At 28.1% G+C, this 18,786-nt stretch overlaps 1 protein-coding gene across 1 annotated transcript; it reads left to right on the forward strand.

Moving 5' to 3' along the window:
- Positions 1-484: 484 nt before the first annotated feature.
- On the forward strand, positions 485-18,786 carry LOC117165780 (monocarboxylate transporter 12). The gene is made up of 11 exons (XM_076628077.1): positions 485-1,057; positions 4,652-4,832; positions 4,932-5,027; positions 7,900-8,026; positions 8,332-8,475; positions 9,911-10,038; positions 10,295-10,435; positions 13,123-13,414; positions 14,114-14,269; positions 15,441-15,632; positions 16,287-18,786. Exons 3-11 carry the CDS (start codon positions 4,947-4,949, stop codon positions 16,448-16,450), a joined length of 1,425 nt encoding a protein of 474 aa, XP_076484192.1. The 5' UTR covers positions 485-1,057; positions 4,652-4,832; positions 4,932-4,946; the 3' UTR covers positions 16,451-18,786.

Genomic DNA, 18,786 nt, shown 5'->3' on the forward strand with positions numbered 1-18,786 from the left:
ACATCCACACATCCACAAATAAACAACCGGCGAATTTATAAAAAAAAAAAGGAGAATATGAAAAACGACGTCCGTTTCTTCACTTTACTCGTTCTCGTTCGAGAGAACGAAAAAAGTTAGAAAGGAGCAGGAAGAAAGAAATGATTCATGATTATGAAGAAGAAGGATCATTAGTAATCAATCCATCATTGTTATCACCGTTCCAAACAATATGTGTGTATCTTCATTTTAGCCTAAATCGATTCAGTTTTTGATTTAAATTCCTTGGTGTGTAAATGACCGCTACGAGAAGCGTGTTTCTATTAAATGCAAAATGAAACAATATTGCGCGGCGATATTGACGCGGATGTTCGAACGTAAAGCTTTGTCAACGTCAATGCACATTCCGCCGGTAATGCTGCGAAAATCGATCTCACCACGCGCGTACAGTGTCGCACTCGGACGAAGTTCACGTAATAGAACGAGGTGTGCACGATGCAACGAGACAGTCAGTTCCAAGACCGAGTATAATAAAAATCGGCTGCGATTCGGGAAACGGAGAACAACGAAGAAGTGACACTCGGGAAAACCAAGGTTGGATCGACTGATCGCCTGCACACTAGCCGCGAAACGCGACGAAACGAACGCGAGGCAGCAGTGATCGTGGTCAAACGAGAATAACGAGATATCGGTAATCTCTTGTGTCTGCTCCGCTTCGGGCTTTCGTTCCTTCTCGTTGTCGAACGATCTTCCTCCAGTGTATTCACTTAACACGAACTACGATAAACATAGCAGTGGAAAAGGACGTGTGTGACATTACGAAGATTTTTCAGTACGCGACATTCGATGTTCACCATCCTGGATGGCATCTGTTCATGATCATTCATAGTGAACGCGATCCGTAAAACGGGAAGACGAAATTTGTGTGCGAAAAATATACAATTCTGTGGTGAAATATGGACAATAGGACGAACTGCTTCTTTCGTCCGACTCTGGTTATATTTTTAATGGAAACACGAGTTTTTGAGACCGAATACGATTATCGATATATATCTGTTCTATATTCTGAACTGTCCTTGTAAGTACGCGTTTTCTTTTAGCTTAATTTATGTTTTTTGGATAATTGACTTCATATTACGTTATAATAGTGAAAATGCTATGATAAAATTGCGGATATGTGTTTAATACGGTGTACAATTTGCACATTTTCTTGGATTATTTTACGTAATATTTGGCCCTCAGAGATTCACTGAATTAATTCATTGAATCAACGTTAATTCTATGTGACGTAAACTGGCATACTTTATACAGTACATTAAGAGAAATATGGTCCTTTTAAAACGATCTTGAATTTTGTAAGATAATAAGAATAGATTAAGTTTAAATAAGAGACATAAAGAAATAAATTTCTAATTTTAAGATCATATTATAAAGTAAATTAAGAGAAGGGGAAACATCATATTTTTATACTATCTACATTGACATTCGTTTGATATTAATTTTACTTATAGGAGATATTATTGCCAAAAGGTAACAAAAATTATATTTAAGTTCTTGGCGCATGATTATATTAAGAATTGAAAAGTTTTAATATTTTTAAAGATTGAAAAATTCCAGAGAATCTATTTAACATTTTCGTACATCCGATCTCGACTGTTATTGTACGAAAGGTACATAATTCATCATATTCAAAATACCTTTTTTTAACTTGCATATTTTTCATAGGAAATAATTAAAAACCTTTTAATATTATTTAAAAAATGTTTGATAAACATTTATGAAGTAAATCTTTCATTAATTACAAAAATTACAATAGTAATTATCTTATTGAGTCTATTTTATTCTTCCAATATTTTTTAATATCATTCAACATTTATCATAGTAAACATAATGATCATGTTGGAACTTTCTATTTTATTCGACATCATTTGTTTGCTTATATTTAAGTGCAAAAGGATCGTTACTAAGAGATTGACGTTTCTTATTTTATATTAATCAAACACAAAGATTAACGAAAATATTGGATTTAGAAATGTTAATTAACAAAATGGATACATTATGTGATTACTTTTATTTTTGTTTCATTTTTTTTTTAACATACTGCCTGGTTGTATTGTTTAATTAACATACTGAAAGCCTAATTGTGTGGATGATAAAAGATCAAAAAGTTGTGTATTTAAAGCTATAGGATAAAGCTATAATTTTAAAATACATAAGTAAGTTAATTCATAACGTATATTAATATTATATATAAGTACTAATTTTTGTAATAAATGAATGATATTAATACGACAAATTTTATAGTAAGCGCATTTTATGTTTCGAAACATTCGATCATTCTTCAATTAAAATTTTGGATAAAGATATATTGTGGTAATTTTGAAATATCAGTATATTTATAAAGCTATCAGAAATAGATAGGATAATTATCAGTATTATATTGGTACAATTTAAAATTAACGTTTATAAAATGTTAACCTTAAAGATACATCAAAATTATCACTAATGAATGCACATTATATATTGTCAATTTGCATATGCATTAAAGATGGTGTAATTAAATAACGTAATATGCGTATTATGAGTATATTTGTAATTGCTACTCTTAAATAATTCATGTTTATAACAAATAATTTGTACTATGTACAATAATTGTGTTATTGCTGTAGATAATATTACATTTTCTTCAAATTCTGATAACATCAGTTTGATGCTAGTTTTTTAAACTTATTGTTAGAAATTGTATATAAATTAAAAATTTAATTTTTTACTTTACAGATTCAAATATATTTATGTTTCGGGCTGGAACTTTGATATTCACCAAAAATTCTTTCTACTAATAGTATAACCATTCTATGCTTGAAATCCTCTGGATATCCGTTTTATATTTCGCGATCGATTTCCTGCGGTTACGTGTCATTGGAGGAATACTGTGTCTCTTTCAAAATACTTCAAAGTTACTTAAAAAACCTTTATCATTCTTGTTCTCGCTTAATTGTTTACGATATTAAAGATCATTCGTTGTTTTTCTTCTTCTTCTGTCACCTTGAACTGTGAAAATGATGGGAAACGAATATGAAAATATAAAATCTAAATAAAACGGAAATTGAGATAGAGAACTCTGCGCATTTACATATTAACAATCAACGTCATGTGCCGATGTTCGTACGCATCAACGTTTCAATGAATCTATGAGTTTTTATAAAGACGTTCGTTTCTCTCGTGCTGTTTAGAAATTATGCTGATGTATGTAACTTAGTTATAATTGTACATAGTATATTTCAAATATTTAAGCAGCCAATCACTATAGATAAGAGATCTAACCTTTTTACTTGTCGTGTTCCCAATTCACTTCCAAGTTTCATTTTTGGAACACCTGTGATCTATGGAATTTTATAAGAGATATAAAACCTGAACTGTTACGCATGATCGAAACTTAAATTCAAAATATGATATGTCAAATTTTATGTCTATAAAAAATATATATAAATTCAGTTCAACTCGTCTAAGAAGAAATAAAGGTGTTATTTTCTGTCTGCTGTCTAGTACTTTCCCGCGAAGGAGCAAAATGTCCAACTTAAGTAACACGTAATTATATTTATTAGACTGAAATTTCCATGATTGTTTTGATAGCAATTATAGTATAAAATGTAAGTATCACGAGTTATAATTATCTTATAATAACTTGCTGTGTAACAAGAGTGTCTTATTTGCATTTCTACACGTGTGTACAGTATAAAATGTGACTTGAAAGGTGAAATAAATGAAAGTTACAAACAAATGAACGTGTACACGAAGGAGTATAATTGTAGTAATGGACTTTACAATTGTACGGATCATTATCGATCATAAGATAACTACTATATATGTATATTCTCATGGAGCGAATATGTGATTATTTGTATAGCTGCTCAAATGAACAATTAATTAATCATTTTGCTAGGAACGATATAGTCATAGCGAAAGAAATAGAAGGTGTTATTCGATATTTTAAGTATGCATAACACGTTATCGAACATTTCTGTTTATTATATTTTACATATGTATCGTGCATTTTTGTATTTTCAAATTTCCTGTAAATGCATAAAAATCCACAGTCTGGTTATTACGTCTATTAATATTTCGTTATATTTATTTATGAATGGAAAAAAAGAGAACATGCTTAATGGTTCTTGCAAATTCTGAAAATAATAGTTGCAGTTGAGAAATATTTTCTTAAATTAAATATAGTAATTAACACGAAAGATAATATTGTATTTCTAACAAACTATGTGCTACGCTTTTACAAATAATTTACTCTCACCTCTGCTTTGTATTTACTTTAATTCTATACATCACTTCACACTTCTTTTACATATATTTACATAATATAATAAAATAATAATGAAATAAAAAATAAATAAAAATAAAATGAAATAATAAAAATTTACGTAGATTAAGCAATTGAAGAAATAGCATTAGTAGCATTAGTATTGCGAATGCATTCTTGAAGAATGTACCTGTAAAAAAATGTCCTCTCCACATAAGTAATGTTAGCTGCAGACTCGCAATATTTTTCATTCCTTGAATCGCATGAGACACCAATCCATATTAATACCGTTTCATGTGAAATTATTTTCTTGTTATGAGTCCTACAAAAGGATGTAACTCGTATTTTTCCATGGGCTGATAGAACAAAGAGGGGCAAACGTGAAACGAATCGGTTCGAGATGGCATTGCAGTAACTTGCCAGTACTTAATCGAAGCAAGAAGTGATAGAAACATCGAGCCGGCCTACCAGACTACGTATCGGATCATTGAGCAGTGAATAAAGAGGCGGTGACTAAACTATTCTGGGATATGGAATAATCAGCGTATGATCGCGACAAGTTCATTTTACTACACGTATTGCACGATATCGGTTAGATTCCTGACAGTTCTTGCATGTAACTCGTTCATATGTGGAAAAATAGTTGGAAGCAAACAAGATGAATTCTGGTGACAAGAAGAAGAAAGGGCTTGATGGCGGTTGGGGATGGCTCGTTTGCCTTGGCAGTAGTCTCATCACGGTAATAATATTTACTTATAATTGTTCTTTGGGTTTCAGTATCAAAGATTTCTATTGGTATATTATGCGTGTTTTACAAAACTTTTTGAGATTTTACCTGTATTGTACTGAAACACGACTATCGTAATTATATCGATAAAATATAAAAATATAAAACAAATCTGAAAATGTATGTGAAAATTAAATGTGTGTTTGTTGCAAATGTATATTTCCATTTAGTGAAAAATTAGTATGTAACGTAAACAATGGCCTTAAACATATAATTGATGCTAAAGATATTCTCAGTACATATTATGGGTTACTAATATGATTAATTGTTCAAACACATTGACGATCTTTACGAAATGTATGTTTGTATAAGTCGTTGTATGCATATATGTTATATACATTTTCAAATTCGTTTCTACCAATATGTATAGTTATAAATGTCGTGTCTCATTACACCGCGAATGAAATTTCAAAATATGTTATGTTACATAATATATTCTTATCATAAGGCATTACATAAGAATATTACATAATATATTGATAAAAATTTACTATATATGTATTTATGAACATAAATATGCGCACTATACATAAATATATTTGTAAGCCGCTATGCATGAACTTTCCGTTTTAATTGTATATAAATGTATATATGTTTGAAGTCTTAGTAACCTATTTTTTCTAGATTCTGATATCTACTAATTCTGATATCATTATATCTTTGTTATCAAATCGATTTGCTTTTTTAGCTGGCACCTCTGCAAATCGATTTATTCGTAGTTATATGTGTTTATTTCAGCGCGACCTCTGGTGGTTCGGGACCCACCTTAACCTGTAAATCTCACATGTCTTGCAATTGTACCAAAATTCATTATTGCTCTGCGAGTACTCATAAAAACTAGTAGTGTCGAAAAACAGATATTCATGTGCCCCAGAGTACTAGAGCTTTTGTACGCGAATACCACAATGTATAACTCACACAACAACTGTGTGCTGTATAAATCAAAGTAGTCGCTAATGAGCTCACAGTTTATGCGATTAAAATAAGTAACGCAAACAAATCGACTTACCACCTTTGTGCTTTTAGTTTCATAAATCTCATTGATAGGTAACTTCAGGGCCGGCGCAAGGTAGGTTCAGCGCGTTCGCCGGAATCCGGCCCCGTGTTTTGAGAGACCCCGCGGTCTACAAAAATTACCCAATTAAAAAACATCGATTTCGATTAACTTTTTACAAAATGATGATACCATTAACAGATGCAACACATTTTTTTTAGTAGCGTTGATTCAGTTTAAAGGAGTGAGAAAAATCATAAAGGTTCAGTGTAACTCCATAAAGTATCTCATATCCTGGAAACTATTTTAGATAAAAAAAATCCAGGCGCTATCAGAGCAATGTACTTTTTAGAGAAATTAAACTACATCAATAGTTTGTTGCAAAAATCATACATGATTACAGATTTTCTACTTTCATTGAATTTGTTGCCCCTTGAAAACGAATTATGCATGCGAAAAAATATTACTTGGATTTGTTTAAAAAACTGCTTATAAAAATATATAATATGTAACAGAAATTGTAAATAAATAATTCCTCGTTGTAAAATTTAAGTGTAAGATTTGAATGTGTATTCAGGCTACGCAAAATTTTTGAACCCGGCCCCGCAAAATGTCACACCAGCCCTGGGTTACTTCGTGCAATTTTGTTGCAATAATGTTACGTGGTATTGACTTTAGTATTATATGAAGATACATTTAGTAGTTATTATATACTATGTTGTTTAATATACATATATTATGTATGTACTAAATATTTAATTATTAATTACTATGTACTAATTATTTAAAACTATGTACGGAATATTCGAACATTTTTAAAAGCTATTTATGTATACATACATATGTTAGACAAAAAATCTTGAAATGACATTAAAACTATAACGAGACACGACTGTTCTGATTATATTGGAAAAATTTGAAATGGATCTGATAATACATATATAGAAAATATGTAAAAGTTGCAAAATATTTAATTAGAAGCATATACTTCACAAAGATGACCGAAGTACTCGTATAGCCAGTTATTCAGTATATTAGTAAACTACAACATGTAGTGAGATCATTTGTAGCACTAATTGTATACTTAAAATTACTATTTATGCAGCGCATCAATCTTCCACTAAATGTGCATATATATATTTGTCATAAATGTATTGTAATTTCTATATACATTTGCGAATTGGTTTCAAATTTTACTATTCTAATCACGATAGTGGTATCTCATTATAATGCCAATAAAGTATCAACGAGTTTCGTATAACGCTCATAATAATGTATCCACAAAAAAATTTTGTAGTAAATGTTCGAATATCTTTGAGAGCTGTTGTATATTTGGCTATCTTGTTTATTTTAAAAACATCTGTATCAACAATATGATCGACTTTTCATTTGCAAATATGATTTGGATATTATACGATTGTGTATCCTTCCAGCTTTCTAGTTAAGAATGAGTACATCTTAATAATGGCGTAAAAGTTATCGCACAAATTTGAATAAATAAATTAGTCAGGAATATCAATATTTCGGAGTATAAGTATAAATAATAATAGTAAAAAAAATTATTCTTTTTATTTTGAATATTTATTTTTCTCCATTAAAATATATTTATGTTACATAATATAATCGCGCCAAATTACTTTAAAAATATTAATAAAAGTGCGCATGCACTATTAGTACTGAAAATGTATAAAGAGATTGATAATTATTCAACGTGATGAATATTTACATGTACATTTTTATTCAAATCTACAAAACTAAAGTGACCCTTTTATGATAATTACCTTAACACAGAAAATATGTAATACATAATTTTACAAATTTGGTTTTCAGCTTTCTTTAAGATCTTTGGATCCCTCGTTTGGACTCCTTTTCCACGATCTCTTTATAGAACTTGAAATTGACTCCACAGGAGCGTCATTCATAATGAGCATTCTTGATGCTATTGTTAATTTCTCAGGTATTAAGGAAATACGCAAATAGATCTAAATACAATATAATTTGTTTACATATAACGCCAATTGTTGTTTTATAATTACGAGTAATTATAAAATATATATAGTGTTATTTTCTACATTAGAAAACATAAATTTTTTCATTAATAATTCATAAATAATTGTCATTAGAGTGATTTCTGATATTTAATTATACCGTATGTTGATCTATAAAATAATTATATTTTATGTATTTTTTATTTAAATCAAGTTTACCATAATAAATTTAATTTATTTTATTGTAATTCTTTTTTGTTTGATTATAATTTAGGTCTCTTAATAGGACCGTTATTGAAAAAGTATTCTTATCGACAAGTGGCATTCTTTGGATCTCTTTTAAGCTGTACTGGACTGATATTGACGTCGAGAGCTAATAGCATGTTCCATATTGTTTGCACTTATAGTGTTTTAGGAGGTATGAAAACAAGATAAGCCTTTGGATTCTAATATGCTAATTACATGTTTTTGCACGTAAATTTTATATTTACATTATATATATTTTTCTGGATTGGTCTCTCTTGTATATACATATGTATAACCATTTACATAAGGTTAATGCATATGAAATACCGTTGTTTTTCAGATAAAATATCATAACATAAAAATTATACGTAGTTTTTTACACATCACATTTTAAACATCATATATTTCATCAAAATGATTTTTATTTTATTGTGTGCAGACTTTTTAACAATCAATTAATTTCATTATCCCGACCTTCTAAAAATTATAATTCTAAAATCCAGAAATTTTTCTATTGCTACTTTTACAATTCCTTTACTTGAAAATAATGTAAGTTTAAGCAAGATTTCAAGATTTTAGTTGATTTCTATTTGTTTATTAAATAAAAGTTGTTTTATTAATAATTCTACATGTACTTCATCGATTTATTTTTAATATGTTTCTGCCGTAATTGTAGTTTTAGATTACAGAGAATGATAATAAATAAAGAATAATATATGACTATCTACAAAGAAAGCGACAGTTTTGGCATACATTTTGCTTCTTCATCTTTGTCAAGATCTTATCTTAAATGTTTTCAATCGTGACACATGGCAATTTGTTTTAAAACTCGATGCTATTTATTTCTTTCAAATTTGGTGATTACATCCATTCTGTTCAGTTTCTGCACATTAATTAACACATCTGTCTACCTTCTCTACTTTATCCTTAGTTTTTCTTATTTGAACCATATGAGGAATATCAATGGAATGCCCTACTTTCATTTTATACACTTATAATACCTTGCTGTTTCATGAACTATTTCCTTAAATATGTAATTAATAATACATATAATATAATATAATATTATATTATATTACCATTGCCTGTATAAATAATATTTCCGTAATATGCCTTATTTTCAAACGAAAAATCACTCTTTTCCAATTTCAAGAATCATTGTACTAACATTATTATATAACAATTGTATTATTATATAACAATTATATAACAAATGTACTAACATTTATATCCATTTGCAAATCAAAAATTCTCATTTTTTACAAATTCTACGATTGTTTTCCCAATTTTAATTTCATATAAATTTAATCGTTTCTTAAAGATCGCTTATAATTACATTTTGGCATTTCTTCTAGATATTTTATTCGTATTTGGTTTATGTATATTATGAAAAATTTTTCCCTTAATGTAGTTAATAACTTTTTAAACGTTTTAAACATTTTAATCTTTTAAACTCAATATATCTAACATTTTAATGCGATTATTTATAAGAAATGATAATCAATGTTTTTATTCATAACAAATAACGAACAAATATACCTCGTTATGTTCATTTGTTGTTAAGTATTACTATATTTACTTAATTTGTTTTGATATACTTATGACAGGCTTAGGAACTGGACTGGCCATTGCATCAGCGTTCGTGGCGTTGAATACATTTTTTGAGAAAAAAAGAGGACAAGCTGTTGGCTTTTCTATGGCTGGAACAACTTTGGCCATGATGATAGTACCTCAGGTACGAGATATTTTTGTTTTTAATTGTTACATTTTTAATTATATAACATTTTTAATATATTTTCTTTATACCATATTTTATATCACATAATAGTTTCAACCAGATTTGAAATACGATATATCCCTACAGACTTTTCTGTAATCTTTCTAAATACATAATACGATAAGTTATCTTCTATAAGAATGATTTCAATAGATGTATGATTCAGATAGTTATAAAAATTATATTCATCGATGGTTTCTTTCTCCTCTTATAGTTAATTCATCTTCTTTTGAATTCATATGGATTTCGTGGAGCGATGTTAGTGATTGGAGGATGGGCGTTGCATTCCACTATTGGCGCTTGTTTATTACGTCCATTTGAATCTGAAATTGAAAGTACAAATGCCGATACAAAGGTAAGATTATATTACTATTGAAATTTAATATTATGTTAGATCTCATTGAAAATTCAACGTAATTTGTGATGCAAATATGTACATATAAAAACAGGAAGTTTTGCACTATAAAATAAATTAGAATTGCAAAATTCCGATTCTTTTTGTTTAAAGTATGAAAGTTTTTTTTCTTTCGAAAATACCTTAAAGTTTTGGAGACTTAGAAATTTACTAAGCTCAATTAGATTTGATCAAAAAGATTTAGAGATATCAATCTGTTTGATTACTATAATAACATTCGAATTCACGAAATAGATTCACTTGAAATTGTTTAACTGAAATAGAATTCCCGTGTCATTTTTATTTTTTGATCCTATTATATCTTTCAATTCACCGTTTTGCATTTCGAGTAATTCTACTATATGAAGATTGAATGAAAGAAAAGAACAGATTAGTTGACAATGGCTTGAAAGGAGTTTTGGTGCTGAATAAATAATTCATCAAAGTCACCTTTGTACTCTTTATAACATTTCCATGGAACTATTACCGATGAATCTTTCTGCAAACAGAAATAAGTTCAAATATAATTTCGTTTAAATATTATAGTATTTTGTTTTACGCCAATTTGAATTACTATTTCTTCATTCTTTTAATAATATTTGGTTTATAAAATAATTCTTGAGAAAATTTTTATAATTGTTAAATTACATGTTAACGATAATTAATTATTAAATCATTTTAAAGTAGTGTTGTATTTTTCCATTTCATCTCAAAATGTTGGAAAGTGAAATATATCATATTTATTAATAAGTAATATAATATCATTTGTTTAGTAATTGTTTAATTTTTCTCTTGGGAGTTTGTTACAATTTTGACAATTGGTCAGTTATCGTTTTTTTACTGTGTTAAATTTTTTTACACTTTATATCATCTTATGGCAATCAAAATGAATAAAAATTTGTCGAGGCTGTTTAATAAACAAAGTGACTGATGTAATAGCTTCTAATAATACTCTTTTATTGTCACAAATATTTTTTTATTCTATGTAATATTTTCAACGTGTGCGACCAAATATTATCATAAATTGAAACATGAATGTCCAGTTTATTAATATGAATTACTTCCTTGCTGATGCTATTTGTCACTTCCTTAATTTCTGTTTCTAAATTGCAGCGATTACCATTCAAAGTACAAAATAAGAAACGATATAAATTATCGAATAATTGGATGATTGAACAAAATTGTATTTAAATTTCTTTTTATCAGAGAAATTTTAGGAATCCAACAACATTAGCTTCATAGATTTAGAAACAAATATAAAACTTCAAATTTCTATTATCTAATGATAATTGAATATTAAATTAATATTTCACTGTCATCGACTAGTTATTCGAATATGAAATATTATTTTTCGTTGTTTGTGTTAATTCATACAGTAAAGATATGGTGGGTTGACTACACGTTAAGCGGAAATAAATATATATTTAATCATTTATCTAGAATCCATCGTCAGGCATTTACTCTTACCATTTTACACAGTTAATTCATCAAAGTGAAGAATCCGTGTCATCTAAGATTGACTCATACCATGATGATTCAATTATTAATGAATTCTAACTCCACGTTTGTTCTAACTCATTTCTATTCTAATTCAATTCTATTTTAATTTCTGTTCAAATTCCATTTTTCAAAAAAAAATCAATCCACGTATATTTCATTGGTATAAAGGGTACAAATTTATGAAAATATGAACCATGAAAATTCTATTTAGAAATTAACAAATATTCAACTCTAACTCCAGGCAATAATATTAAACTTCATAAACTTTGAACTCAGTATTCCCAGTTTACAAACTAATGGAGATAGAAAACAATTAAGAACTAGAGTGACGGCATATGCACATATTTCATCTTATTGTTAGAAAAACTTTGTTAATTGAATTATTGATTTTTTTACAATGAAAACGATATAATTATATTTAAATGATATTGGAAAAATAAAGAGCACCTTATGTATCATCGATCTGCTGAAAGCGTGACACGTAAATTATTATTATTGTATATTATCTTTATTCGTATTGTTTATTGCATTCTCACTTCCCCACAATAGATAGTTCGAAATATAAAATTGTTAACATTTTAATGTCATACTTCATATCATTACATATCATATACATATACTACATATCATTATGTTTGGTCAAAATTACATACGTAAAATTACGTAAAGCACTTCTTTTTCACACATTTCTCTAAAAATCAATGAGCCCTAAAGGAGCAATATATGAGATTAATATATTATCTAATATTAATATTGGGAATTTAGCAATGGAAAAATTTGTTAACTTTTAGAATTCAGATACTAATCTTTGAATCGTAAAGGTCTGCAGTTATATTGTTCGTGTATTATATATATTGTTATATATATTGTAAGTATCTTAAGATTGACAATTTTTGAAATGTGCCATTCTCCTAGCAAATTGACGATACCTTTCATTCAGTGTTCATTGAAATAAACAAATGCGGCAAAAAACTTCCTATTTTAGTGGAAATTTGTTGGGACGAATTACGTTTAGTTTCCAATAATATCTAGTCTTATCATTCGTCAATTTGTATTATGATCCTGAATAATATTCTCATTTGATAAATATCGATGACCTAGGCAAAAAAAGAAAAAGGAAATTAATGGACAATTATTACTTATAACAGCATAGAAATAATTCAACTAGAAGTGACATGTTATTACAAGTAGAAAACAATGGAATGGTGAAGGACGTTAAATGTGATACAAGTGATTCCGAGAATAATATGCTGGAGTATAATAAAACGGAGAAGATAAAAAAGAAATCTCAAAATGAATACCTTAGGAAGATAAAGGAAACCTTTGATTTGGACTTACTTAAAGATGGCATCTATCTAAACATAGTTATTGGCTTGAGTTTATATTATGTTGCTGAATCGAACTTCAAACTAATGACACCATTTTTTTTAACTAGCATACGTAAGTAATTCTTTAAAGATGAACTTAAGTATGATTGGTATCGTAGCAGAGGATGTTATTAAAAACTATTGAAATTTATATAAAATATTTTAATATCGCATTCATTTAAATATTTAATCTTTGTACAAATAAGTTAATAAAGTAATAGATATATTAAATATTTAATATAAGGACTAGAAATATTGTATTGATAAAAATAGTAACAATAATATTGCAATATATAACACAGTAGGAAAACGTTTATGCTTTATGTAACATCCTAGCTACGGTACACAGTGGAGCGAACCCCGAAAAAACGCGACAAATGGTCAAAAACTTGATTATAGAATTTCTAATAAAATATTATTAATCTAACGGCATCATGTGTTGCGAGTATAACATACTACATATCTAATATATGTATGTTATAGTTTAAGGACTATAAAGTGATATACCATAAATACATAAATAAATAAAAGAAAATGATATTATGAATAGAAAAGTTTCATAAAACGACTTTCATCAAAATATTATAATGAATATACCTAATCTTAGCAGTAAATGAATTAAATAATAGTTAAATAATAGAGTGGGTTTAAAAAAAAACTGTGAAACGCCGAAATCAATTTTTCGATCGTTTATCGCGTTTTTCGGGTTTCGTTCCACTGTGCTCCATTTTTTAGGATATCGGTAGACTTTTCGAAGGAACTTGGTCGACAGGAATGAGCAAAGCGGAAGTTGCCTCTTGTTTGTCGATATCTGCATTCACCGACATTCTTGCCCGCCTTTTACTACCAACCATTTTCGATAGATTGGGATTGAAGAACAGAACCATCTTCTGGATTTTCTGTATTCTAGTTGGAATTGGACGATCTAGTATGTACTTTGCATTTATATCTACCATGTTCTTTCCACATACAAATACTCCATACGCATATAAAGTTTCTACGTTGATATCAAAGAAACTCAATGTCAATATCGAGAAGCATGAGAACAATAATTAGTAATGCAATAGTAGCAAATATAATTAAATCGATATATTTTCAATAGTCAGAAAGAATAGCAACATGCCTTTTGATAAATTACATTTATGTAAAATTACGTAGTAGGTATTGGTAATGATTAGCATACTTCTTTATATATATTTTGCACATTTAAATTTTCCATAAATGCATAGAAATCATCTATCGTTAACTTTGATGCGAATTCTCAACTAAATAGCGATCGGTCAGATTCAACCGATCGATTGATATCGCGAACGGTGCGATGCTCTGATGAATCTTGTTGTTGCTCTCTCCACCAGAAGCTTCGTCTCGTTAAGGTTTTGCAGCTTGGGGAAGTAAACAATTCGGACTTTCTCAAAAAAGGGATACGTATTGTCCGAGTCATAAACTGACGGCCATTCCAAATCTCAAACAAACTTAAAGCAATAAATAACATATCGCTGGTTCTGTGAAACCCAATATTCTAATTAAAGGATACATATCAAAAGTGGCTCCTTCAAATTTTTAAACTTTTCAGATAGTAACACATACCGTTTTTATCAGAAGCTATATAAGCTCACAGCATGGTGGAATTGATATTACAAAAAAGAAAAATGATCTATATCTTGATTCCTTGTCATATTAAAATTATGCGATTCTAGAAAAAGCTTTGGCGTGAGGTCGACATGATTTAATTAGATATAATTCTTTTGTGGTACAATTTCAGAGTTGTGGTACACTCATAAGAATTATGTAATATAATGAATAAAATTAAAATTCATTAACAATAGGTAAAAATTAAAGATACTAGAGTATCCCTTGGCTCTTTTATAGAAAAATAAACATGAACAAACACCTTTTTTTGTTATAAGTCTTTCAATTTTCTTATAGTTCTTCTAGTATTTAGATAATTTTCTTATAGTAGAATCTTTCTTTTTATATTTTTCTTTTTATGCAACTTCTTGTTACTGAAACTACATGCATATTTTGAATAGATATTTACCATCAAAAGTATTAATATTGTTCCTTCATTTTTTCTAATTTCTGTTTATTATACTTTTCAGTTATGGCAGCGCAATCTAAAGGAGTACTTTTGATAATAACATTCGTGATAATAGGGTTTCTACGTGGCGCCACTTTGGTAAATTTAAACCTTACCGTTTCCGAATATTGTCCTTTAAACAAGCTGCCAAATGCCTTTGGGATGTTTATGGTATTTAAAGGTTTATTCGTTGTAATGCTGAGTCCTTTAATTGGTAGGTCTTTAATAATTTAATTTAATTGAATCCTATACAATACAGGATTTTAATTTTATACATTTTATATATATATATAGAAGTCGAAAATATAGAATAAAAATTTTTCGTTTGAGGCTTTATTTTTGAGAAAATAGACTTTGAATCTTCGCTCGGTACGCGCGCGGTATGTTATAACGGATCTCACTGTAGATCGTTGTCTCGATGGAAAAATTAAAAAAGAAATTTTTTTTCTATATTTTCGATTTCTTTTTTCGCGTAGAATCATCCCCTTTCCGCTTGTACCACCAGTTACCAACCACCCCACCAAATACCATATATATATATATATATATATACATATGATAAGTTAGTAAAAGAATATAAGTCGAATTTTGGATAAAATATTGTAGGATATGTACACTAATATATTAATCATTCCCTTCATAATTGAAATCAATTATAACATCTTATATGAAATCAGGGGTTTTAATACTTATAGAGGGGCATGCATAAAATCATATATTCACGAGGGAATAGAACAAAATGTAGAGACGTAAAATTAGTTTATAACATTATTTAATATTGTAAAAAAGATATATTATACGATAATATATTATACTATTAAATATGATGGAAACTTTTTATGTTAATCAATTTTTATTTTTATCTTAGGATACATCAGAGATGTCAGCGAAAGTTATGCACTTTGTATACATGTTATGACACTAATGATAAGCATCACGTTCATTACATGGAGTATCGAGTGTATGTATAGGACATTTAAAAACAGGAAATCTGTTTTAGCTAAACAAGCACAAGACATCGTGATAGAATAAGTATCACTTAGGATTCATTATGTAGCATTTTCATAAGAACTGGTAGAACACGATTTTAATGAAATTCAGACAAAACTCCATCTAAATAGGTAATGGATATTTGTTATGATTTGACTAGCAAATGAACACTGCTTCATCAAAATATTCTATTATTTATATATTTGAGTATAATAATATTTTATCGAGCGATGAATATTCGATTATTGACAGATTATTTATTATGAAAATTTATATTAATATGTTAATTAACTTATAAAAAATATTTCACAATACTGTCTGCAGCTTATAACTGTTTGCAACATTTGCAAGCATGAATATTGTATTCAATAATTCCGTCTCTTATATTTTGTTTACTTTTAGCAGTTTAGATTGCAAGCCTTGAAATACTTTTGTAAGTAATTTTACAAAAGTAAACATTAAATACTAGATAATGTTTTAGTGGAGATAGATGAATTTTTCATTTACGTTATATAATCACTAATATACATCACATAGTTTCGATCTAATGCAATATTATTTTTTTAATAAGAAGCTATTTTTAATAAACGTAACTCCTTCTTTTTTATTTTATCTTTTTTTTTTCTTTTTCTTTAAGATCGCATTCACTTGTAAGTGTTATTATTATTATTAGTGTACCATAATATCATTAGTACCATAGTACCTACATAGTTGCATTATATAGGCTTGCATTATACTATATTAAGTTCGTACGTCCTTAGATTATCGTAGATATGTACAATATTTACATTGTTATAACGAACATTTATGTATAATAGATGCCAATTAGGGGTGAGTGGCGTAATACCGATCGTTCTAAGTTCTTTTTGTTACATCTTGGGCTAGAGTCGGTAAAAAACAACATTTTTCAAATGAGTTTACGATACAAGTAGTATTTAACGAAGGGAAGGAAAAATTAATTTTATGGAATTCAATAATAAGAATAAATAATTTGCAAGAGTAAAAATGTTATGATTTGTAAAAAACGAAAAATTGTCGTCCAGTACCGAACAATTATTTAATCAGTAGATTTTTCGGTCTAAATGATTAATAATATTAAAAGAAAACATTTATATGTTAGAATACATATTTTCATTCAAATATTATCTTTACATATATAAAAAGTAAAAATAATCAATATTTTTTTGGTCTGTGCATTCGACATGTGCCCAGCCTTCACATTCGTTGCTTTTTGAAACATTGAAAGCCTCAGCGTCCTGTTTCTGGATCATTTTATTTTTGACGCTTCAAAGCATCATTCATATTCTTTTCTGTATATTTTCCTTTTCTCTACTTTGAAATATCGGACATTTTTCTGCGGGAGAACGTACAAGAAAGATTAAATGAATACCTTTTAATTTAATTTCAGTTGCTAACAAATTGAACTTACAGATAGATAAAATTTGGAACGTATTGGTCTATGGCTGATTCGTTGGTACAGGATGACAAACACGTGGAAACGTTTTAGATCATAATGTATATTTATACATTACATGGAATTATTATATTCATTTGTTTATTCAAATAAAAGTGCTAATATCTGGTAAAAAAGGTCAATACTAATTTTGATCGCTGTATGCCGGTCGATACTGCACGACTCTCCTCTACAGATTAGTTGAAGAACGTTTGTGTCTTTTAGGAACCTGTCAGTATTGCAACTTCTACGCGTGTATCCATTGTTATATAACATGCAAGCTAGATTATTTTTGTGATATTTTAAATGTTGATATCCTTGAATTTAGTTTCGCTGTATTATACAGGATACTCCACTTAGCATGGTCGGCTGAAAATTATGTTGTTGCTAAATTTATCTACATTAGTAAAATTTTGAAACTGATCTAACTATTTATATATTTTGTGAACCTCAACATGATCTCATAAAACTAATTTTCGTATCACTTAAAATAATAGGTATATTTCAGATGATCATGTTAAGTGAGGTAGGCTATTCATTAATTTTTGTCATATGTTTTATATGAAATTTTCTAATATAATGTATAATTTATGTTACTTACAATATGACAATCGAATTTAAATTTTTAAACTTTATTTAATTCGTTTATTGGAATCTTATTAAAAAAAAATATGTGTGTATGTATATTACTAACTATTTATATATTAGTAAATACCAAAACACGTGTAAATATTGTAACTTATCATAGTGAATTTAAAGATTAGATATTTCTTTATTCGAAATAGCCAAATACGTCGAAAGGAAGTGTAATGAAAGTCGAAAACTGATGTGATCTTTGTATTTACAACTAATTTCAAATTAAATGTACTAAAGTATAACGAACACAATTAATAATGTTTATATAAATGCTATGATGTTAATCATA

This window comes from Bombus vancouverensis, chromosome 3, assembly GCF_051014615.1.
Source record: "Bombus vancouverensis nearcticus chromosome 3, iyBomVanc1_principal, whole genome shotgun sequence".
Classification (NCBI taxonomy): domain Eukaryota; kingdom Metazoa; phylum Arthropoda; class Insecta; order Hymenoptera; family Apidae; genus Bombus; species Bombus vancouverensis.